Below are 25115 nucleotides of genomic sequence, written 5' to 3'. Positions count from 1 at the left end.
AGACCAAAATATAGTGCCATGTAGAAAGAACTACTTGTAGTTCAGACGGGAAGGTTTCTGAAAGCATATTCTTGCTTGTCTGCTGACTCACTCTGTAAGCCTGAGGCACCTACTAAACCAGTCAGGCGTCGGTGGTTCATCTATAAATGTATAATATCTACAGCTCAGGATGCTGGCTGAGTTTACTATTAAGTCTTTGAGAACCATTCTCAGGTTTCTATAGGAGGAAGCCAGAAAACATGAAACATATTACCACAAATACTGCCATTTCATAAGCTGCAAAAGTGGTTGGGTTTTCTTTTTTAATAGCTTGGGGAATTCTCCTTTGCTCCCTCTTCCAGAAACAAAAAATGATGTGCTGTACAGTTGGTAAGTACATAAAGGGTTTCTATGATGTTGAAAGAAATGCTTTTCTATATGACAAATACATACCAGCTTAAAAGGTTTCTGATTGATCACATAACATCAAAAGGCCTTAGTCTGCACTTAAGCATAGACTCTCAACACAATGAGATCAGTACAGGACTCTAGTAAACACTTGGTTTGGACGAGTACATACCTTAACATTTTATCTGCCAGCCATTAAAGTGAATTGCTAGAGAAGAGTGCCATGACGAGAATAAATACAGGACTAGAACAGAAGCATCACCAAATGCTTTTTTTTTTTTTTTTTAAAGAAAGCATAACTAAAGCATTAAATCTAAGATCAATGGCCCAAAGTATTCACAAAGTGTAATACCTACTATAGGATCATTTTTTAGAAAAGGAGCTTGACGGATCTGGCTTTTGCTAGGGCTACCTGAAAATGCCCCCAGACCAATGAATTTGTCCTATTTTTAAAATACTTTGGAGAAAGCTTCTCTGGCATCCTGTTAAATGATTAACCTTTCTTACTATGAGAAACTTCTTGTAGTTATTTCTAAAATTTCTAGAGCATAAGCCTACTTCTTTTGGTATTTTTAAAAAAATTATGAAAAATATTGGGGCTTCAGGGTGGCTCCGCTGGTTGAGCATCTGACCCTTGGTTTCAGCTGGGGTCATGATCTTGGGGTCATGGGATCAGACTCTGTGCTCATGCTCAGCATGCAGTCTGCTTGAGATTCTCTCTCTGTCTCCCTTTCTCTCTGTCCCTCACCCCCCCCACACACTCACATGTACTCTCTCTCAAATAAATAAAATCTTTTAAAAATTATGAAAACTTCGAACATTCAAAAGTAGATAGAAGAAAGGCAACCTACTGAATGAGAGATTTGCAAATGATATATCCAATAAGGAGCTAATATCCAAAATATATAAAGAACCTATACAACTCAACACCAAAAAAAAAAAAAAAAAACCAATGTGATTTAAAAATGGGAAGAAGACATGAATAGACATTTTTCCAAAGAAAACATACAGATGGCCAACAGACACATGAAAAGATGTTCAACATCACTCATCATCAGGGAAATGCAAACCAAAACTATAATGAGATATTATTTCATCCCTGTCAGAATGGCTAAAATGAAAAACACAAAAAATAACAAGTGTTGGTGAGATGGTAGAGAAAAAGGAACCCTCCTGCTGTCAGTGGAAATGCAAATTGGTGCAAACATTGTGGAAAACAGTTCGGAGGTTTTTCAAAAATTAAAAGTAGAATTGTCATATGATCTAGTAATTCCATTACTGGGTATCGACCCAAAGAAAATGAAAACACTAATTCAAAAAGATATATGTGCCCCTACATTCGTAGCATTACTTACAATAGCCCAGATATGGAAGTAAACCAAGTGTCTATCCACAAATGGATAAAGATGTGGTATATATATATATATATAAAACAGAATATATATAATCACTTTATATACATATATATAAACAGTATATATATAGATAGATAGCTTTAGATATAAAACAGACTATTTCTCAGCCATAAAACATAATGAGATCTTGCTATTTGCAACAACAAGGATGGACCTAGAGGGTATAATGGTAAGTGAATTAAGTTAGTTCAAAGAAAGACAAATACCATATGATTTCACTCATCTCTGTAATTTAAGAAACAGAACAAATGAACAAACAGAAAAAAAAAGAAACAACAACAGAAACAAAACAAAAAACAAATTCTTAAACAGAGAGCAAACTGGTGGCTGCCAGAGAGGAAAAGAGTAGGAGGATGGGTGAAATAGATGAAGGGGATTAAGAGTATACTCATTTGATGAACGCTGAGAAATGCACAGAATTGCTGAATCAATTATATTGTACCCCCAAAACTCATTTAATACTGGATGTTAATTATACTACAATAAAAAATTATAAAAAGTATAAGAAAAAGAACATCAGATATAATGGTAGATCTTCACACATTTGAAGTTAATAGACAATGTCAGAATGTTAGAATTTTTTAACAATGAAAAGATGTTCCTTATACAAATTTACATGGAAAAACTTTGAGATAGTATCTTTTGGATAAGGATTTGAGGGTAGGTATATTTTGTCTCTTAGACTGTCTAGATCGCAATACAGGCAGAAGTCTGATTTATTTACTACTAATGAAAATAAAACCCAAAATGAAAAAAAAAGTATAAGAATAGTATGACAGATTCAACAATTTTAAAGACTTTGCCACATTTGTATCACTTACTGCTCTTTTCTTTGCCAAAACATTTTAAAACAAATTCCAGATATATTATTTCACTCTTACATGCATCAGTTTACATGTCTAAATTTTAAACATAAGAAATTGGACATCCATCGTTAAGTATGAGGTGCCGTTACCATTCCTTTGTAAAATCCAAGACCTAGTCCAAACCCAACCTCCCCAATAGGTAAAAATGTCTTTTTCTATTGCCTTCTTGAATCATGATCTAAACAAGGTCTACCTACTACAACTGGTTAAGTCTCTAGTCATCTAGACCAGGGGTTCCTTAAACTTTATGTGCAAATGAATCACTTACAGATCTTAAGACTCACTAGGGTCTGGGGCAAGACCTGAAAGATTGTATGTTTCACAATCTCCCATGTGGTGGCAATGTTGCTGGAATCAAAGCGGACCACATTTGGAGCAGAAAGATCTTAGCAAAAGCCCCATCATATTTTGTTTTTTTCATGCCCTTGGCTTATTGCAGAAATATGTCAGTGATCCTGTGCTATGTCCCATGGTCTGAATTTCCATGTTTCTTTCCATGTGATATTGACTTGTTCTTCTTCCATTATCTTTACTTTCATTAAACAAATGCTAGCTTTAAAAACCTGAATATCTAAGGTCACCTTGTCTGTGATTCAAGTAACACTTACTCTGTTTGAGCATCAGATGCTTTATGGTGACAGTCTTATTAAATAGGTGGCTCTAGAGTCCGATTTATATGATTTGATTTCTGCCTTCATCACAGACGGACAGGGAGAAGCATACTAGTTGTGTGACTTTGGATTAAGTTAATGCCCCCAAGCCTCAGTTTTCTCAGCTGTAAAATGGGTATAATATGTATATTGTATAGTACTGTGAAAAATGGCATACGGCAAGTGTTCAATAAATGGAAGTCATTATTGTTACTGACGCTGTCATCTTTTTACTTCAAGTTACAATATTTTAGTTTTTGGGACTTTTCTTCTAAGTCCTAAAACTAATTTTTCAGCTCTTTGTTCATTTAGACTCTCCTATAAATCAGCTATAACTTTTCTTTATTTCTTTTTTTTTTCCTAACAATACAGATCACAAACTAGGCAGGACTTTTTTTTTTTTTTTTTTTTTTTTTTTTTTTTTTTTTTTTTTTTTTTTTTTTTTTTTTTTTTTTTTTTTTTTTTTTTTTTTTTTACTAGGCAGGACCTTAAGAGGGAGTATATCATGAGTTTTCAGAAATTTTCCTTTTCATGTTTTCATTTCTCTCTTTTCTAAGATTTTATTTATTTATTTGAGAGACAGAGAGAGAGAAAGAAAGAAAGAGCATGAGCAGGAGGAGAGGGGAAGACGGACAGGGAGAAGCAGCAGAGAGCCTGACACAGGTTTGCATCCCAGACCCTGGGATCAGAACCTGAGCAAAAGGCAGACAGATACTTAACCGACTGAGCCACCCAGGTGCCCCTTCATGTTTTAACTTTTCTTTCAGATTACCATGGCTCATATAGCCTACAAATAAGACTGATTTTAAATCTTATATCTGCCATCCAAGAACGTCTTTCAAAGGGGGTTATTTCTTGTAGTTCACCAAAGAAATTTAGGTAATAAAATTGTATAAAACAAAATATTCCAAACCAAACATCTTAAGTGTATATTACAGAACTAAGGGAGTTTGTTGTTCATTCATGTAAATCTCACTAAATTATATAGACTTTTTGTGTGTTATCAGTAATAAAGAAATGTTTTACTATCAAAACTGAAGTTTAGTCAGGGAGTAAATCTTCAAGAGATTACTGAAGTTGAGCGTATAGGACAAGTTTATATTTCCTTCTTTCTTTAAGAGGTTTTGGAAGTTTGGTGAGAATCCACACATTAAACTGCATACTTTGTGTACAGTCCCAAAGAACAAAATACTCTTTAATTTTTTTTATGACTGGCTATAGGAACAGAGCACATGAATTATAAGGCCGCGAAATCTGCAACTGCAAGTTGAAGCCATGACTTTCTTTCTAATAAATTTCATCAGCACAGAGAAACTTAAAGAGTCATCTTTTTTACAACAAGCAAATGCTGGCCCAGATGATCAGGGTCAAAAAAGAAATTAGGCAACAAAGCCCAACATTATTTTACACTTTGGTCTTCTTTCTTTTCCTTTTGAGCTTTCTTTTTCTCAGATGCCTTACCCATGAGACTATGAATATATTTGTTTCAGAGATGTATTCTCTTAGTTTAACATGAAGAGTAAAGTGAAAAAAGGTAGAACTGCAAAGAGTACTAGTGCCAAAGCTAAAGAGCCAAGGGGAACATTTGAAAGTAGTTACTTTTGAAGAGTTATATGCAAAGGCAGCTACATGGTAAGAGAAGAGTAGTGGTATTACCATAGTTTTACTAGCATGCAGTGGTTTGGAATAATGGTATTTACCTGTGATGCAAGAAACTTAGTTATTTAACTAGGAATCAGATGGTAGCCCACATAATTATGTCTCACTTAACAAAAGGCAGCAAAAATTTAAATTTTATACACCAAAAAGAGTGGTATATAAAACATGTCCCTTTGGGGTGCCTGAGTGGCCTAGTCAATTAAGTGACTGACTCTTGATTTCATCTCAGGTCATGATCTCAGGGTCGCGAGATGGAGCCCCGCATTAGGCCCTGCTCTTGGTATGGGACCTATTTCGGGTTCTGTCCCTCTCCCTCTGCCCCTTCCTCCTCCTCCTGCTCACATGTGCATACAAGCACACTTTCTCCCTCTAAAAAACAAAGTGCTCTTTTTTTTTTCTGTAGCTATTATATTTTTCTTAGCTATTTTATGTGTGTGTGTGTGTGTATGTGTGTATATACACATACTAAAACAAAAATCAAGATTGATACAGAATAAGCTTTACCCAACAAGGACAAGCCATCTGTTACTAGAAAATAGAGCATTTCATTTGACAAGTTGCTTTATTTCCAGACATTTAAATGCATTTTACCTGAAATTACTGCTTAAAAGGCAAACATAAAAAGGAATTCAATGTAATAAAAATACCCAGAAATGAAATAGCATATATAACATACATAACCATGTTCAAATTTTAGGCCATATCTGTTTTCCCACATTCACCCAGAAAAAGGCAAAAGGCACAGAAAATGTGTTATGTCATCAATCACTGTAATAATGGATGGCCTTGCAAAGCTAGCTCTACATTTATGTGATAGCACTTAAAGGTAATACCTGTTTCTCCATTAAGCATAGAGAACACTACTTTTTTTCCCCAAACCTTTTCTTAAGATCTGAAGTAGGTCTAAATGGATCATGTCCTATCTTTCTTCATTCTTAATATTTGCAAGATCTAAATCCTCTAAGAAATCTTGTCTTCCCAAAATGTATTTAGGCTTAGGGAACATATCAATAACACCTTTTCAATGAATATACATATTTTTTTTCTTCTTGTCTAGGCTATGAACTAAATATTTCCAGTGTCTCTGATTTTTTTTTTAAAGATTTTATTTATTTATTTGACAGACAGAGATCACAAGCAGGCAGAGAGGCAGGCGGAGGGGGGGTGGGAAGCAGGCTCCCCACTGAACAGAAAGCCCGATGCGGGTCTCAATTCCAAGACCCTGGGATCATGACCTGAGCCGAAGGCAGAGGCTTTAACCCACTGAGCCACCCAGGTGCCCCAGTGTCTCTGATTTTATTTCAGTTTTCAAACTGCAAGTATTTAAAAAAAATTTTTTTTTGCACTTTGTCCTGATGAGAGTTACAGAAGTACATAAGGTATTATACATCACACATAGCAGACATCGCAATTCCCCAGAACAGAGGATGAAAGCTGCACTGAAAGGATTGTTTTCTCAGTTGGCCATTAAATTACTGTATCAGTAATACATCCCCCAAAAAATTTATGTTGAAAATCACTTAATACTTACATATTCTTAGGATCAAATTTTTATTAGTAGACTGATTATGATCTCCTATGGCATGACCTAGGTCACTACTGACACAGAGTAGTCATTCAATAACTATTTGTTGACTAAATTAAATGAATAAACACTAATAGAATGTAAGGAAAGCATATTATATGGTCACTAAATGCTCTCAATCTAGGCACACATCCATAAAATATTCTACCTTTTACAGTTCATTTTAGAGCTACTTAAAAATTAAAGCCACAAAGATATTTTGATAGAATTTTTTGTGTGTGTGCCAAAAAAATAGACTAATAGATAAATATAAAATGTGGTGCCTAAACAGTCCAAGGGTGACTATTTCTGAAGACATCCAATTTGCCGCCTTTATTTCACGTTCCATCCATACACAGAAAAGCAACGGCTGTTTACCATCCTCACGAAGTGGCAGCAAGCATCACTGTATAAACCTATAGGATGGGTACGTGCACACTCCAGAGTAAAGAATTTCAAAGTCTTCTTTCCAGTCTTCCTGATCCTCCTTCTGCCCCTCATCTCCTCCCACCTGCGCGTTGATCTTTCCTGCCTTTCACTATTGAAGCACTACGTGAAATATTAAGTCACTATTCTCTCCTTCGATGATATCCATGCCTGACGACCCCTTCCCTTGATCCAGAAGCCATTTCTGTGCTCTGTTAACCCCGGGGTGTTATTTTTCTAGGCTTCACAAATGAGGTCAGGTCCTACTTCATATGGCAAAAGGCCAGAAGGAAATTCTCCAAAGGGAACAGGTATAATCTTAATTTGAAGAGAATGCTACAGATCATTTTTAGCAATTCCCACTGAACTCTACTTAGCATTTACTGAATATTGGTGCAGCTTTGATCCCTATAGAAGCAAAAGGCCTATCGGTCTCTAACTCTACTCAATGTGCCCCATACTCATACCATAGCCACTGAGATAAAGAAAATAGCTTCGTAGGGTGAATACCTCTACACAGTGGTCTCAAATCTACAAACGAATTAAGTACCTTACTAATTTAGGTCTACCCTCGCTCTTAGGAGACAGGTTGTTAACTAGTGTTGCTTTGGAGTTCTGCTGCTCCTGATATGTTTAATTGATAAACTATTTGGCTGTTTCTGGATTTATAAGAGGAAGTTATTTTATGGATGGCTCTAGGATACTAGCTAGCCGATCTCTGATTTGTAACTTAAATTCTAATTGTGGTTACATAGTAATACTCTGAAACAAAAATTTGAACACATTAATCTACTGAAAAATACATTTCAACACAGAACATGGCGTGGCAAAGGACAAATGTTTCTCAATAGAAAATTCTGAAGTTCTCCTTATCTTAAATTAAAAAAAATGGCGAGAGCTACATCATTTGGTTTACTTTCAAGATCCTTGGATTTTGCAATTAGGGTGCACTATGGTCAAATGGCAAGAGTTCAGACAGCTCTTGAACCATGAGAATAATTTGCAGGTGTATTTTAAGGTTAAGTTCTTATTACTTATTGGTATCTTTTTACAATGCCTAACATGGACTTTTAGATTAATTTATGCTCTCACTAATGACTAGAGAAACAGAAAGGTATGCATTCCTTCTTCTAATACAAACAACTCCTTCCTTTCTATTACCTTCTTAATAAAGCAACCTTTTATTTATCTACTATTTTTGATTTGCTAAAACTCTCATTTATTTTCCCTTAATCAATGCTGGGAAGTGGGGGTCAGGGAGCTAAGATCGAGCTGATATTCATGATATCCATCTTATACATTAGGAAATGATACAGGCAGAACAAATAACTTTTCTGAGGTTGTATAGTTACATAACGATTATAGGAAGAGCTGCTATCTAATATCCATTCTTCCCTTCTTCCTTCCTGATTCTATTTGAAATAACAATATACTTAGCTAAAAAAAAAAAAAAGGGCTATTTTTGCACTTTCTTTTTCTAGATAGCCCTGTGACACAGTTCTGGACACAGACATGAACTCAAGTGAACTAGGGGCTTCTGGGAAAGTTCTGCTTCACTGGTACAGGTGTCCCTCCTTCCTTTCGTACCTTCCTCCTGTCTGGAAGACGGACGCGATGGCCAGAGGTATAGCCTCTTCGAACCATGAAGAAAGGATGAAGAAAATTTTAAAGAGACTTGACATCCTGAATTTATACCAGTAATTTCCTACTTCTAGATTTCTTCCATAAGAGAAAAAGACAGCTTTGTGTGACTGTAATCAGGGGGTCTTCACTCACAAATGCAACTGCTCACCTTTAGAGTAGGAGCTGGAATTTAGGTTCTCAGTTTTCAGCTCTGTCACCTTTCCATTGTTGTAGATTTTGCTGCCTGCTAACCCTAGGCTACACCGGGACTTGCTATTCCTAGCACGCAAAAGGTGCTACATCAAGTCCTACAGCATGAAAACAAGGGTAGTATCACATCTTGGATATTAATGGCTACCTCTCTAGTTTTAAGCAAAAAAGTGAAGTAACCAAAGGCTGTTTTTGATATTTCTCTCTCTCTCTCTCTCACAAACACACACACACACTCATACAGATTTTACTTAAATCCTTTTAAGGCCTGCCCTTTCCGTTTTTTGTTTTGTTTTGTTTTAAAGATTTTATTTATTTATTTTGACAGAGATAGAGAGAGCACAAGAGAGCACAAGCAGGGGAGTGGCCCACAGAGGCAGAGGGAAAAGCAGGCTCTTTGCAAGCCAGATCAAATGCAGGACTCAATTCCAAGACCCTGGGGTCATGACCTGAGCCAAAGGCAGTCACCCAAACCAACTAAGCTTTAACTTGAAGCTCTCAGTTTCTTTCTCCTGCCTAACTACCACCAATCAACTCTGAAGGGTGAGAGGAGAAATGGAGAATTACTGTCACTGAAGTAATTTATGGGGATGTAAATATCATGATAGGATAGGAGGTTATCTGCGAGATGACTTGCAAATCCACTCAAACCTCTAAAACTGGAAAGCACTGAAGAGTTACTTGTGAGTGAGGGGTTTCATCGGCACTCCATCTCATCTAAGTAGCTACTCTTCTCAGTTTAGCCCCCTTAAACAACCTCACCGTCCCCTCCACCCCCAGCCAACGCAGGTGGCAACACAGCATAACGCAGGGATTTGCTGCTTATTGTTTAGACCTGCCAGGTCCTAGAATTAGAAGAGTACTTTCTAGAAACAGGGAAAGAAGGAATGTACTTCTGCTAATTCCGTACATTTAAAAATATCGTTAGTGGATATTTTAACTGTGTAATACAAATCAGGTAATTAAATGCTTCCGCTTTTTAATATATTTCTGGCATGCTATGAACCCTCCAATAAATGTTCCTCCTGGCACCTTCCTCTTTTTTTTTTTTTTTCTTCCCCCTCATCTGCTGTCATGTTACTTGGTGTAAAAAGCCTACTTCCTCTTTCAGATCCTTCTATCATAGTCTTTATATTCCTCCCACAAGAATATCAGTTCTGCTGTGCCTATCAAGCAAAACAAACAAACAAACAAACAAACAAAACCAACAAAAACAAAAACGAAAGACACTCAAGCAAAAGATTTGGTTTCTAACCTCAAATTTATGACTCTGGCTAAATGATCCTGAGCACAGCATTTGCCATTCTGGTATCTCAGTTTTCTTAGCTGGAAATACGGTGAGATAGCTTCACCTTGGAGAGGAACTTTTCAGTTCCAAGATTCTATCATTTAAGCCCATGTTTACACATATGTCATTAATCTTTGCAAGAATCTTGTGGGGAAGGAGAGTAACATTATCCCCATGTTGTAGTTCTAGAAAGGAGAGGGAAAGGGGCCTCTATGACTTGTCCACTGGTACAGAGCTGGCAGGTAGCCTTCCCTGGAACTAAACCCAGAGATTAGCTGCCCTCTTTTTCTGGAGAGAAGGCTAAGTCACCTGATATAAAAAGGAGACAAAAGAGGTCAACCAGGTGAGATTTTAAGGCTCACCCTCAGACTCAGAGATAGAGGCAGGGAGTTTCACTTCTGTAAGGCATGGGATTTTGATTTGTAAATATATCCTACTGTACCACATCGGCTTTGGACTGTGAAGTTGTTGAATCTCTCGGGGAGAGAGGATCCTGTTATGCAAGTTTACACAAAAGTTTATAAAAAATAATGTTTGCTCTCCTCTTCATAAAGAATAATGATAATCAATGAATATTATTTATTTTATAATTTAACTTATGTGTTTATGCTGATATAGTGGACTCTACATTTTAGGGAATAATATAAATTCTAGAATTATTTCTGTGTTGGTATTCCTGACATACAATTACATACTAACCAGCAGAACATAAACATTCGTGAATTTAAATTATTAGTCTATTAAACATGGAAAAATGGAATATGAACACTAGCAATGATGATGGTTTACTTTGTTAACTGCTCCATCCTCTATTTTTAACCCAGTTCCTCAGGGGCCCTGGTAGTAGTTGGCTTAACAGAACCAGGGACTGGTAGTCAGAAGCTTCAAGCTCTGTTCCATGGACCTGCACTGACTCACTCAGTGCCCATGTGCCTATCAGTTGATCTCCCTCCTGCTCTCAGATGTGAGACTTTAGGAGTGTTGCCTAATTTCACTAACCTCTCGGAAATGCTACGAATGTAGGGTGTGACTCTAGAAAAAGTAAGTAGAATCCGGAGGAAAAAAGCGTAAGATGTCTCTTACCCAACTTAGCATGAAGCCTAACTATTACTTTTTTATTTTTTTAAAGATTTTATTTATTTATCAGCGAGGGGGGGCGGAGAGAGAGCACAGGCAGACAGAATGGCTGGCAGAGGCAGAGGGAGAAGCACGCTCCCTGCCGAGCAAGGAGCCCGACGTGGGACTCGATCCCAGGACGCTGGGATCATGACCTGAGCCCGAAGGCAGCTGCTTAACCAACTGAGCCACCCAGGCGTCCCCTAACTATTACTTTTTTATTTTTTTAAATTTTTTCCCCTATTACTTTTTTAAAAGAGAATTTAAACATTCAAGAGAATTTAAAATTATAGATCGTAAAAGAAATATTTCTAAATGTTGATCTCCTCTCCTTTGGTAACAAAATCCCTCAATTTTATGGAAGGAAATGATTAGAAAAAGGGGGTAATTTTGTCTTCTCTTCACCCCCTTTGACCTCTCTAAGTCTGATTGTGCTCCTTCATAAAATCTGACTGTTATTTGAAGGGTTAGGGCAGTTACACAGTGAATGGAAAAGAGGAATTCTTCATTTTTGAGAAACAGCAAAGCCCCACATATTTTGAAATTCTGTTCAGAGTTTGCATCACTTCTTTATCTATCTGTTTGCCATTTGTTGGGTGCCGCACATTATGCTCAGCTCTAAGAATACAAAGACCATGAAGATATGGCGTCTACACCCATGGAACTGCCAACAGATCAGAGAAATTAGATTAGTTCAAGAAATTATGACACTACAATATGGGGACTGTGAAGATGAAAGGGGACAGTAAGGGGTGCTAGAGGCATCTAGAAAAAGTAAAAGATGTGGTTTATCAGTTAACCTTGGTGGGCGATGGAAGCAAGAAAAAGAAGGTCATTTTCTAAGTTTTATAGTAATGGGTTTTAAAAAAATGAATATTTAATCAAACTGAATTGTACACCTGGCAATGAGTCAGGCAGCAGTCAAGTCTATAAAAGCACCAGTTTTGGAGTTGGATAGATAAAATTACAACTCCATTTCTGTCTATGGGTGTGACCTTGGGCACATTGCCTGACCTCTCAAAATCTATTTCTTTGTCTAGAGATTGGAGATTATAAAGGTATCTACACCTCATGGGGTTATATGAAGATTATGTGGGAGAATACACATAAGCACCCAGCCCAGTCCTTGAAACCTGGTAAGATGGTAAGGGTTCAGTAAAAACTGGTTACTAGTACGTACTCAATATACATTTTCTCACTGAACTCTTGCAACAATCCAATGGATAAGCATCCCTAAAATAGGATACAGAACACAGAAGATGCTGGAAGACAGGTTCCAAATCATGAAAGAATGTATGTGCCATGATAAGGAGTCTGGAATATATGTAGCAGGCAATGGTAAATCTTTTGAGGGTTTTTAAGACAGAACCATTGAGTTCTATGTTTCAGAAAGACCCTTAAGATGACAGTGTGGACAATGGGTTGGAAGGGCAGGGAGAAGAAGAAAGGTTAGGAGTCCAGTTAGGAATTCCTTGGAATAAGTTACTCTGAGTAACAGTAGTATGGGAAATCCTAAATGACTCCAAACTCCACCTCCTCCTATGTCCTGTAATGGCAAACACTTTAGAGCTTGCCTAAATGCCGATTCCTTCAAGATAAGAACTGCACCAGCAGTGGTGGTCTTTTCAGATTCATTTCCTTTGTTACTAAGTGGCATGAGGCTAGCATCTGTGAAAGGCAACAAATAAGCTCCTTGCTAGAATTGGAGGAACTAAGTATCAGTGTGGTTTTTTTCTTGGCTGCAGGGGAGAAGTTGAAAACAGATGTTCTGGGGCACCTGGCTGGCTCAGTGGGTTAAAGCCTCTGCCTTCGGCTCAGGTCATGATTCCAGGATCCTGGGATCGAGCCCCACATCGGGCTCTCTGCTCAGCGGGAAGCCTGCTTCCTCCTCTCTCTCTCTGCCTGCCTCTCTGCCTACTTGTGATCTCCGTCTGTTAAATAAATAAATAAAATCTTAAAAAACAAACAAACAAACAAACAGATGTTCTGAGCACATTGGAGTTTGTTACCTTTATCATTTTTTTCATCTTTGTATATAGATGATGTCATCATCAATCGTCTGTACGTTGACTTGAGTAGTAAATCACACAATAGAAGAGTTGATGCAAAACAGAAACGTAGAATATCTCATTGTACCATGGACTTACCACCACATACATAGTGTTTTATCTTTCTGTTTCAAAAAGCCGTTTTTCCTTATCATAGCATTTAATGTTCCCACTGTAAAACAGGAATCTCCACTCCCTATTTTTGCTGGAGACTGTCAATAGTAAAATGTATACATAGAAGAGCAAGGAATGCAATGGAAGTTTAAAACATGCTGAAGGCTACTATTTTTTTCAAAATGCCAGGAGGTAGATAATTCAGGACTGCTCTCTTATGTACCAGTACTGGAATATTAACCTTAAGAAATTATTAGAAATGAAGTTTTCTTTTGAAATACCATCTTTTCTATTCTGATTTTTTCCCCTTTCTACATGTGCTCTGATCCAATTTTGCTTAACAAGACTTGCCTTGATTTCAGTTGCTCGCGTAATAGGTAATTATTTGTACTTTGAGATAAAGGTTGGTAACATGACAGAGAACTATCTGGAGAAAAGAGTCACAAAAGAAAGAAGAAAGCATTTCAGCATTTTATGTTTTTCAAGATTTGCAATTTTAAAATGATAAAAGCAAAATGTGTGCTAGCTCTTTAAAAAAGTTATTGAACACATTAACATCATGTTGCATTTAAAGTATGTTATTCATATAAATTTAAAAATTGGTTTGAAATATTTATATGAGGAAAATTAGAAATTTAAGTGTTCTAAAGAATTTTTAAAGTTATATAGTATTTATTTAGTATGTTTGAAGCTGAAAAAAGAATCACAACACTAGTGAATAATAACTATGAGATCTTTTCGTGAAGTTTAAGACTTGGTAGTGGCTGTTGTTTTTTGATTACAACAATCTACAACGTTGGGGCGCCGGGGTGGCTCAGTCGTCAAGTGGCTGCCTTCGGCTCAGGTCATGATCCCAGGGTCCTGGGATGGAGCCCCGCATGACCACCACCATCATCATCATCATCATCATCATCATCATCCGGCTCCCTGCTCAGCGGGAAGCCTGCTTTTCCCTCTCCTGCTCCCCTTGCTTGTGTTCTCTCTCTCCTTGTGTCTTCTATCAAATAAATAAATAAAATCTTTAAAAAAAGAAGAATCTACAATATTGAATCAGGAGATCAGCTTTGAGACTTGGAAGAAAAAGCAGAGGAAAAAAAATGATTCTTAAATACTATCACAAGTTTAATAAATGTGTAAGAGATTTTTAAAAAAACAAGAATATTAGGGGCGCCTGGGTGGCTCAGTGGGTTGGACCTCTGCCTTCAGTTCAGGTCATGATCTCCGGGTCCTGTGATCAAGCCGCGCAGGGAGCCTGCTTCCCCCTCTCTCTCTCTGCCTGCCTCTCTGCCTACTTGTGATCTCTCTCTCTGTTAAATAAATAAATCTTTAAAAAAAAAAAGAGTATTAGATACTTTATTTATTTATTTTTATTTGAGAGAGAGCAGAGAGAGGGGCACGAAGAGAGGGAGGGAGAGGGACAAGCAGCCTCCGTGCTGAGCAGGGAGTCCTGAGCAGATCTTGATCTCATCACCCTGAGCTCATGACCTGAGCTGAAATCAAGAGTCCACACTTAACCGACTGAGCCACCCACGTGTCCCCCAAATTAGATATTTTTAAAGTAAAAAATAAAAAAAAATACAACCAAGATTACTCATTCAGATAGAAAAAACGTGCTAAGAAAACATAAGAACAAAGCAAAAATAAGCAAATTAATTTTAAAAATATGAAAAATGACTGAATTAAAAGCAAAAACCCACCAAACTTCAATCACAGCTATGTCATACAGAGAATGACATTTGTGTAAATCCCATAGGCAAAAAGCAGGAATGACTAGTTTTTAAAAAACTGATTTCCAAAAACACCTTAATTTAACCATCAAAAGTTATAAAAGATATAAAGGCCTTTTTAGGGGCACCAGGGCAGCTCAGTCAGTTAAGTGTCTGACTCTTGATTTCAGCTCAGGTCAGGATCTCAGGGACATGAGATCAAACCCATGCCTGGTTACAGGCTTAGAATAGAGTCAGCTTGCGATTCTCTCTCTTTCCCTCTACCCCCCCACCCTGCTCTCTCTCGCTCTCTCTCTCCAATAAATAAATAAATAAATAAAATCTTTTAGGAAATTAAAAAGGTCTTTTTAGTTACTAGTCTGAGACAGTAAACGTCATACCTCGACTTAATAATTTGAGTTTGAAAATTAAATAACAGAAATGTGGTTAACTCCATAACCCGGACTTGCCTTTAATAAGTAAGCTTGATAGTTTCAACCCTGAGATATTTCTATATATCTAGATTGATTTTTCATTAAAATGTTTTTTTCCTTGTAAGAAGTTATGTGGAAACACACAACACACACACACACACACACACACACACACACACACACCAAATAACACCTTGAACAGAGCAAGATAGTACTTTATGCTAGAAAAGAATTTTTTAATCCTGACAATTATAGACAGAGTAGCATTTGAAAAGATATGAACTTAAAAGAGCAAATTTCAAGCGTGTAGAAGAGAAAAGGTATGTATGCATTAAATAAAACTAATTCCTTTAATAAACCTATAAAGAATCTAAATCCTTTTGTGATAAGGTAGGCATACAAAAAAATAGAAGAATATAGTTCAGTCTCAAAAAAATTTTTTAAGTGTCACATGTGATGTCGTTTCAGCAAGCTAGGGGAACATGATTGATAACACAGTGTAGAATTAGCCCGGTGACCAAGGCGGGGGAGGCTACGGGATCTCATCTGTGATGAACTCCAGTTTAGGTTGTCGGCATCTCTCACTGGACTAATCGACTGTCCTGTTTTCTGCAAATCCCTGTTCCAGAATGAACTATTTAATACTCAAATCTGACAGGGAACATCAAACAATACATCAGCTAGCCATCCTGTAGGATCAGTGACATGGCTGAACAGAGTATGCAGACCCTACAATACACTCATGTGCTGTTAGAATGAATTTAGTCATCATACAAGCTTTTTGTTTTTCCTTTTTTGGCCATGATGAGCCCTTCCTTATATTGAAGCCCTGAGGCAGTCCTGACTTTCAGCAACTGATGAAGAACAGGCAATCAGGACAAGCGTGTGTGTGGTGCCGACTGGGAGTTGTAAATCTCTCTAGCAAGTCATGTAACACTTATATCCTATCTTTTCCTCACCTACAAAATGGAGATCATGTTAGTCCTGCCTACTTCATGGGGATGTTAGGGAACTTTCTGTGCAATTAGGATGTATGTTAAAGGTCTCTTTTTTTCCCCCCTTAAGATTTTATTTATTTATTTATTTGACAGAGGGAGAGTGCGCAAGCAGGGGGAGCAGGCAGAGGGAGATGCAGGCTCCCAGCTGAGTAGGGAGCCCAATGCAGGACTTGATCCCAGCACCCTGGGATCATGACCTGAACCGAAGGCAGACACCCAACCAACTGAGCCACCCAGACGTCCCTGTTAAAGATCTTTATGAATCCTGCAGTGCAGAGCAAATTCAAGTAATTCTCTACCAGAAATAGTAGAATTATAATTGAGACACCAGTAAAGAGGAATAACAATTCCAGTGCTCACAAGCAGAAATGATGGCTAATTATGAGTGTACATCAAGTCACTGGCTAACTCTGAAACATCATTTTGTCACTGTTACCACTCTCTCCAGTCATACTTATATTCTTCGCGTTCCTTGAGCCAAACTCATTTTCATCCCCCAATCTTTGCACTTACTGTCATCTCTCTATGTGGTTAGCGACTCTCTTGGGTCCTTGTATGGTTTCTCATCATCTGGGTTTCAACTTTAATGATACCTGTTCAGAAGTGCCCCCATTGATAATCTAACATCATGGTGCCACTGCCCTGCCCCACACTAATCTCATGTAATCATTATTTTCTTTTTAACATTTATTATCAAAATATTGTATTTCTTCTTTTAGCTGTTCATGGATAAAGTCATCACTCTGTAAGAGCACTGTGCCCTTTTTTGGAAGAAGGACATGTGTGACCAAGCAGTCTGTCAGCAAGCAAGATCAAACTGCCAACATTCTGGATGACAGGAAGTTCATAGTGACCTTGTCAAATCAGAGAAATGATCAGCTGGAAACCTGACTTTCCCAGAGGAACCAGGTAAGGAAAGAAAACATACAAGGACAAAAAAAAAAAACACTGAACAGACTCAGGATAACTTGACTTTTTTTTTTTTAATTTGCCCTTTTATATATAAGATGCTAGAACTGGCATAACATATTAAGCAAAAATAACCATTTAGAGAATAGAATTTCTTGTTCTTATTTGTCAGTACCCCGTAACCGGAATCCTATGAAAAAACAGATTAAAGTAGCCTGAATAGATGAAACTGACAATTTTCTATATGATGCATTTGGATAAGTAAAGACATTCTCTTAAAAATTAAATTCAAAATGTGTGCACTTATTGTTCACATAACTCATTTGCCTGTAATTTCCATTCTATAGCATATGGAATGTTATTTTAAAATATTCTCTCTTAATCTCATCCTCTAAGGCACATTTATTCATTGGCATTCCTCAACATCCTCTTTCAAAAAAAAGTCTTCTTTTTTTTTAAAAGCAAGCTCTATGCCCAATATGGGGGCTCGAACTCATGACGCCAAGATCAAGAGTCACATGTTCTACTGACTGAGCCAGCCATGCACCCCTCTCTTCTTCACTTCTGAGATACTTAATTTCCTTCCACTCCCTATTCACCTGCCCCACAACTCACTCACCAAGGCCCTGCTTTCAGCTTTCAGTAGATCCGTATTTGGTGTTTCTTCTTCTAAATTCCAATTCAGAATTATGTATGACCCTACTATGACACTTGAAGTACATGATTATAATTGTGTCTGTCTTTCTCATTGGAGTCTACTTGTATTATCAAATAAGTAGTCCCAGGTCTTAGGTTTTACAAAGCACAGCAGGCATTCAATACATGTTTTCATCTGATACTTTTCCATAGTGCTTACATCTTTTTTTTAACCATTTCCCATCTGGTTCCTTTATTACTACTGTTTGCATGTCAACATGGGTAGGATTGGGTGCATTTGTTTCTATATTTTTCCATGGTAAAAACTCATACCTTCTTTGAAAGAAATAAAATCCTCAAGTAATGGAGTGAAGAGGCTTTTCTGTGCTGTTTAAGCCAGACAGCTGTCAATTTTCCATTTAACTGGAAGAAAAGCATATTGAAGAAAATCCCGGCAAATAGATGAGCTATATATAGTTTTGTTTTTCCAATTAAGTTACTCAGTCACATAAATAAGAACCGTACAGTGGTTTGAACACTGACCCCGGAGCCAGGGCCTTGAGTTTGAATTGTGGCTCTGACATTTGCTAAACTGATCTGACCTTAGGCAAATTTCTTTATCTTTCTGTGCCTTTACTTTCTCATTTGTAAAATGGGGGTAATAATTGTACCTAATGCACAGGGTTGATCTGAAGATATATTCAACAATTATATTATTTAGGATTTGTTACATATCAGGCTCTGCTCTTGATAGAAGCTGTTAGACATGAAAAAAAAAAAAAGACAAAAATCCCTTCTTCATAGAGTTTGTATTTCAGTTAGTATAAAAAACATAAATACACATATATGTGTTAGTGATAAGAGCTATGGGGGGAAAAAAGAGGAAAGAGAAGTAGGGGATATGAGCTTTTAAGGAATAAGTGGGATTTGAACTTGTAGACAGATGGCCAGGGAAGTTCACATTTGCAAAATCAACCTGTGAATAGAGATTAAAGAAAGTGAGGGTCCTGGCAGCATCAGTTGCTATGGGCGGAGCCTGGAAGGCAGAGGGAACAGTAATTACAAAAACCCTGAGAAAGAAGCATGTCTGGTAGGTTCAAGGGACTGCAAGAAGGCCAGTGCAGTTGAAGCAGAGCGAACAAAAAGGAAATTTTAGGCAACAGGTGTATGTATGTGATGCACACTTGAGCCCATGCGGAGGGGAAATCAGCGATCAGATGAGGCCCTGGGTACTGTGACGGCAACTTCAGCTTCTGAAGAGAAACAGGAGCTCCTGAAAGGGTTAAGCACAGGAGTGAAAGAATGAGATGTGTGTCTTAGCATATTCCTCCAGTTTAGCTGTCTTACTGAAAGCAGACTGGCTGGGAATGGGGTAGGAGGAGGGGGACGAGGGAGTTGAGAGGTGTTGCAAGGGCGAGCAACCGCAGAGGGAAGGAGACCAGTCAGAGGGTAGCAGTTAGACTGTAATGGTAGTCAAAAGATGATGGAGTTTGGACCCAGGAGGAAGCAGGGCGGGTGCTAGGAACTGGGCAGATTCAGGATCTACACTGAGGGTACGGCCAATAGGATACCTGGGCTGATAAGATACAAAGTGGGAGAGGAAAAAGAAGATTCTAGAATTACACCAATATTTCTTGGTCTAAACATCTAGAAGAGTGGTGCTTCCATGAACTGAAATGAGCTAATATAGCTTAATGTATGATTCTTACCATTATGTTAAAATGTATTAACACATTAATTAGTTAATATATGTAAAGCTCTTAGTATAGTACTTAATACCAAGTCACCCCAAGGTCAATGTTTGCGGTTATGATGAATACATTGAGATGGGAAAAATTTTAAATCCCAGTTTATATTCCATTTAAATATGGGAAAATGTTCATGTTAGAGTTACAACTTTTGGTCTTCCGAAGTGCCTGGGTGGCTCAGTCGCTCAAGCATCTGCCTTCTGCCCAGGCCATGGGATTGAGTCCCATGTCAGGCTCCTTGCTTTGCAGGGAGCCTCCTTCTACCTCTGCCTGCCATTCCCCCTGCTTGTGCTCACTCTCTGACAAATAAATAAAATCTTAAAAAAAAATAAAAAAAGATTGAAATGAGAAATTAGAAGACTCTCCATTGGCAGAGAAAGAATAGGAAATGTGATTTTCAATTAATAACCAAACTCTTCAATTCCCCTTTTCACACCCAAGTGCCCTTTAAAAAAAAAAAAAAAGATTTTATTTATTTCTTTGAGAGAGAGAGCAAGCAGGGAGAGCAGCAGGCAGAGGGCAAAGCAGGCTCCCTGATGAGCAAGGAGCCCGATGAGGGACTCCATTCCAGGACCCTGGGATCATGACCTGAGCTGAAGGCAGACACTTAATGACTGAGCCACCCAAGGCATCCCTGCAAATGCCTTTAATACTGGAATTCTTTCTGTTCTTTAGTCTTGAAAGTATGACTATCCTCAAAAACAACAACAACAACAACAACACACTACCTTTTCAAAGCAGTCTGTTTTACACTCATTATAGCAAAGAAATTTACATTCAGTTCAGTATTGTAAGTACCACTGAAGTACCCTGTGTTTTGAAGAAACAGCAATGACACTTACTTTTTACCATTATGTTTTCAAAACTGTGAAACCAATACAATGAAAATATTAGACAATGCTAAAATGCACGGAAGTATCCTAACCAGTGTAACCTGAAGTGCTTCTGGGTTTTATGCAACAGCACCTGAGTTCATTTCTCATTGGAGAGTTGTAGATGAAATTTCAAGCTGAAAATATCTGAAGTCTTTTTCATTGCAGAGAAAGGGTCCTGGCTATGGAAACGACTTTGTGACTAATCCTATTTGGTTCATTGATTTTGTATCTGTTCCCCTTCATGAATATCTGGAACCAGACAGTGGGACCCTTTCCACAATTACTACTATGATTTGTATCGTTTACCCCAGTGGGCATTAGCTTATACCTATAATTCTCTTTCTGTGGAAAGTAAAGCTCTATTAAAATGTATGTTAATGGGCATGTTCCAATGTAGTTTGAGTCTTCATATATAACAGGGCCTGGTAAATGGGTGAACTCAGGGACCAACAAACAGACAACAAATTAAGGTTTGGTTGCTTTGACTAGACCGAGAAACTAAAACAAACAAATGCAGAAAGAAAGCACTAACTGCTGGCAACCACCCCATCCACCTCCACTGTGTTGGGGGCATTAGAGAAAATTCTTTGTCATTCAGTGATTCCAAAATCCACTCTTTAACATACTTATGTTATTTTTTTTCTAAAGCCAAAGCCTTACAGTAACTTACAGATCGATTTGTCTCTTAAGTGGAAGGAACAAAGATAGGAAAGGAATTTGGGAATCTAAGTAACCTCTTTCATTTTTAATGTCACGGAGGTGCTGTGGGCTGTGGTTCCCCTAATTCAATAAAGGATACAAGTTCTGAGACTGGCACACATTCAGCACTGGGATTCAAAATAACTAAAGTTCTAATTGGTGGAAGTCCGCTGGAGACAGATTTCACAGTGCTTCCTGTGATTTGGGGAGTTAAGGGGCCCTATTATTATTTCCAATGATAATTAAAATGCAGAACTTACTCTTTTAAGGTTTGGGGCAAATTCTTGAATTTCTCCTTCTTTCTTCTAACTTTTCATTTACACATAATCTCATCTAATAACGTTTTGTTTAATGTTGATGCTTAAAATTTATAGTCAAATAGTACTTCATGGTTTATAAAGTGCTCTCATATAAATTTCATATTCAGTACTTCTACTGGTTCAATTTTTCTTTTTTTTTTTTTTAACAAACTGTCCTGACAATCCAATGATGAAGAAATTATTCATACTATTTCTGTTCTTTGGATATATAATTTGAAGCTCTCAGAAAAACTACTGGATCCCTAAGTACTCATAGTTTTAAGGAGTAGAACCATAACTTGAACGGAAGTCTTTAGTTTTAAAAAGGTGTACTCTTTCCATCTCATTACAGTTAAATTTTGGTAATTGATTCACTAATAAAGTTCTCTGAGTATTTTCCAGAGGAGTTCAGTCTAGACAGTGGGTTCAAGAACGGGTAGAATCACAGTGTCAGGGAGTCAGGATGAGGGGAGGTAGTGAGGAGAGACCAAAACTGGTTATGGATAAGCCACATAACAGAAAAAGAATACTCTTAAAATATTCTAATGTGCGAATGTGAAATGCACAGCGTTTAGTATATTGTACAAGTAATAGATCAATCTGTATTTTTACTGCCATATTTCATCTAAAAAGAATGCCTTATAAGAGGCACCACCAAGAGAAAAAAAAGGAAACCAAAAACCCTGCTAATTAAACCACGATACACCATTGATTATAAGGTACTTTCAGATTTTAAAAAGCTAATATGTGAAAGGAAAAAAAAAAGGGGGGCCGATCTTAGAATCTTAGAATCAAAGAAGTACAGAAGTGGTAACTGCAGCATAAAAGTTCTTGAAATTGGTCATAACACAACCTTACTAGACAATCAGTAAGCATTTATTAAGTGCCTGTGGATGAGCACGATGAAGCAAAATGTATAATCTAGGTGAAGAAGCTTAAGTGCTACATATGAAATATTAATTACCATCCTTCAGTTTCCCATTGTTGACCACTGTTGAAGAAAACAGATCCACTTATGCAAAAAGATGTCCACGTGTGCAAGTGTCAGGAGAGATGGTAAAGGAGGGAGGAAGGGAAGGAGGAAGAAGCTGGGGGAGGGGAGGATGGCTTGGAGGACAGCTAGAAGGAGCAGGAGGGGTCTAATTTAACCAGAAGCTTCACTGAAATTCAACAGTCGTCTGAAAACTGTCTGCACCCGAGCTCCTGATTATATAAATAATAACTGCTGTCCTGGATGTGAAATGTTACTTTAAGACAATAGCAGCTTTGAAAAAAGGTTGCATGTGTTTTTATAACATCTGTAGCTTCATGTCTAACACAGGATTTTTCCATTCTTGTATATTTTTTAAATCATGAAGATGGAAAACTAGACAACAGAAACAGTTCTCAAATTTGAACTAAATATAATGATTAAATGTTGGGTAATGCTTCGAGATTAAATTGTGTTATGACTGGTTATCAACTTCCTTAATGACTGAAAAGCTTTAGAATTTCTGATTAAAATTAAAGAGTTGTTTGAGCTGAAACTAATCATCTAAATATTTTACTTGGGCATTTTGTGTATATCATCACAAAAATCTGTGTGCTAAATTGGAAAGATGAAATTAGATTGTTTCTAATTAAAAACATTTCTGTTTCTGTAATGAGAGTTTCATACATAAATTGCTCTATAATGTGAAATAACTGCTTTTGAAATTACTCAAATAAAAAGAAAAGATACTCGACCTTTTAAGTGTGCATTATGCCGATAAATTTATTTTTGAAATAATTCGGAAGAGATATGATAAACCACATTTTATATTCTGATGTTCTCATACAGTTGCTGTGATTGAGGAAAAACTAACCTAGTAATGGTAATCACTTCTTTTGAGAGGTAAAATTATAAATAAATAATAATGCAGGGCAATTTCATTTTTTTTTTTAAAGATTTTATTTATTTATTTGACAGAGAGAAATCACAAGTAGGCAGAGAGGCAGGCAGAGAGAGAGAGGAGGAAGCAGGCTCCCCGCTGAGCAGAGAGCCTGATGTGGGACTCGATCCCAGGACCCTGAGATCATGACCTGAGCCGAAGGCAGCGGCTTAACCCACTGAGCCACCCAGGCGCCCAGGGCAATTTCATTTTTAAAAGTCAATAATGAATTCCATCTGCTGCACGCCATTAAAAATCAAAGAGGTTACTTACATGCTTCAGATCTTTTTATATCTTTATGCCTTCCACTTAAAAGTACAAGTCGATCCATCAATAATAATGTTATTTTGACTTGTTTGACCGAAACTTAAAAAAAAAAAAAATGATGAAAACCTATTTCTCTCCTCCTTTCTCTGGAGCCCAGACAACTTAAAGGAATAAAATACTAGAGGAAAACAAATACATTTAAGCAAACTGCTACGAGGATGGTTAGGAGAAACTACTGAAATGTATTGCCAGCCTTTGAAATCCAGAGCAGTGGTGATAAAATCTGAGCGTATGACTCGATCACTAATATTTCCCTAACTGTGCACAATTTTTCAGTTAGGGACAAGGGAAGACCATATGGAAGCCTTACTGACAAATGATTTCCTGCAAATGCATGAAAAGAAGTCACTAACGACTTGTCATAAATGCTCATTGGACATAAAAATAAACCCTAAATCACTATGTCTGAACCTATTTCTGAGAGCATCTCCTGATAGAATCGTACTTAGCAGCACCACCTACAGCAAATCAGGGACAAAAAATGTACATGCACAGAAAGTCTCTTCTAGATCCTGGATTTAGATTTAGTATTTCAACAGAGTTTACTCCCTCTGGGCTTCTCTACCAAGCATTTCCTTTCTAGAGGCTGTAATCAACATTTCCATAGCTTATCCAGATTTTGAAAAGAGAATATAAAGTCAGCCTTATCTGACTTTCCAAAAATGACGTGTTTAAAGCAGAGAGCACTTACACATACCTTTGCGAGTGCAGAACATTTCTGAGGTCCTCCTTTCAAGCCTATTCAGCCAGTACTATGCTGCTTTCAGGAAGAGAGGACAGGGATTGTGGTTCTTGTGTTTCCCTGGGTAATACAACACTTCCTCTCTGGGAGAGTGCCCTCTCCTCCCACCGGGTGCCTGACCCCTGGTGGCAGTGTGAGAGGTTCGGAAGTTTCTGTTTCTGCACACAGGAAACTGTACCCGCGTTGTGACTGTGGACTTGCTCTTGGCTCACTGAACGTTTTGGAAACAGTGCCAGCATGCTCTGCATAATGTTACCAAGTTGACCCTACAAGTCTGTCATGGAGTGAGATAAAAGGACTCGGTATCTAACTTCTGTACCGTTTCTTATCATAAAGTAAATCAATGGCATGACCACTTTTAACGAATCTCTATTATTCAGTCTTAATAGCACTGACAGGCAGTAGATTTGATAAGCTGGATATTAACATTCTTGGTGTTTTGTACCTTTACAGATTTTTAAATGCC

At 37.5% G+C, this 25115-nt stretch overlaps 1 protein-coding gene across 7 annotated transcripts in view; it reads right to left on the bottom strand.

Annotated features, from left to right (window-relative positions):
* The window catches only part of OXR1 (oxidation resistance 1), a 441010-nt gene that overhangs the window by 97082 nt on the left and 318813 nt on the right, over positions 1-25115 (bottom strand). The window contains exon 1 of one of the 7 annotated variants that reach the window (XM_004771325.3): positions 24605-24638. The exons of the other annotated variants lie outside the window; for them this stretch is intronic. Within the exon in view, the coding sequence (XP_004771382.1) occupies positions 24605-24623 (19 nt within the window). The 5' untranslated portion in view covers positions 24624-24638. Of the gene's footprint in view, positions 1-24604; positions 24639-25115 lie in introns of those variants that run through there. 7 annotated transcript variants of the gene reach the window in all.

The sequence above is a fragment of the Mustela putorius genome, unplaced genomic scaffold, assembly GCF_011764305.1.
Source record: "Mustela putorius furo isolate JIRA1106 unplaced genomic scaffold, ASM1176430v1.1 tig00000228_pilon_pilon_pilon, whole genome shotgun sequence".
NCBI classification, from domain to species: Eukaryota; Metazoa; Chordata; class Mammalia; order Carnivora; family Mustelidae; genus Mustela; species Mustela putorius.
Note: the sequence above shows the minus strand (reverse complement) of the source record. Positions and strands in the feature narration are given on the sequence as shown.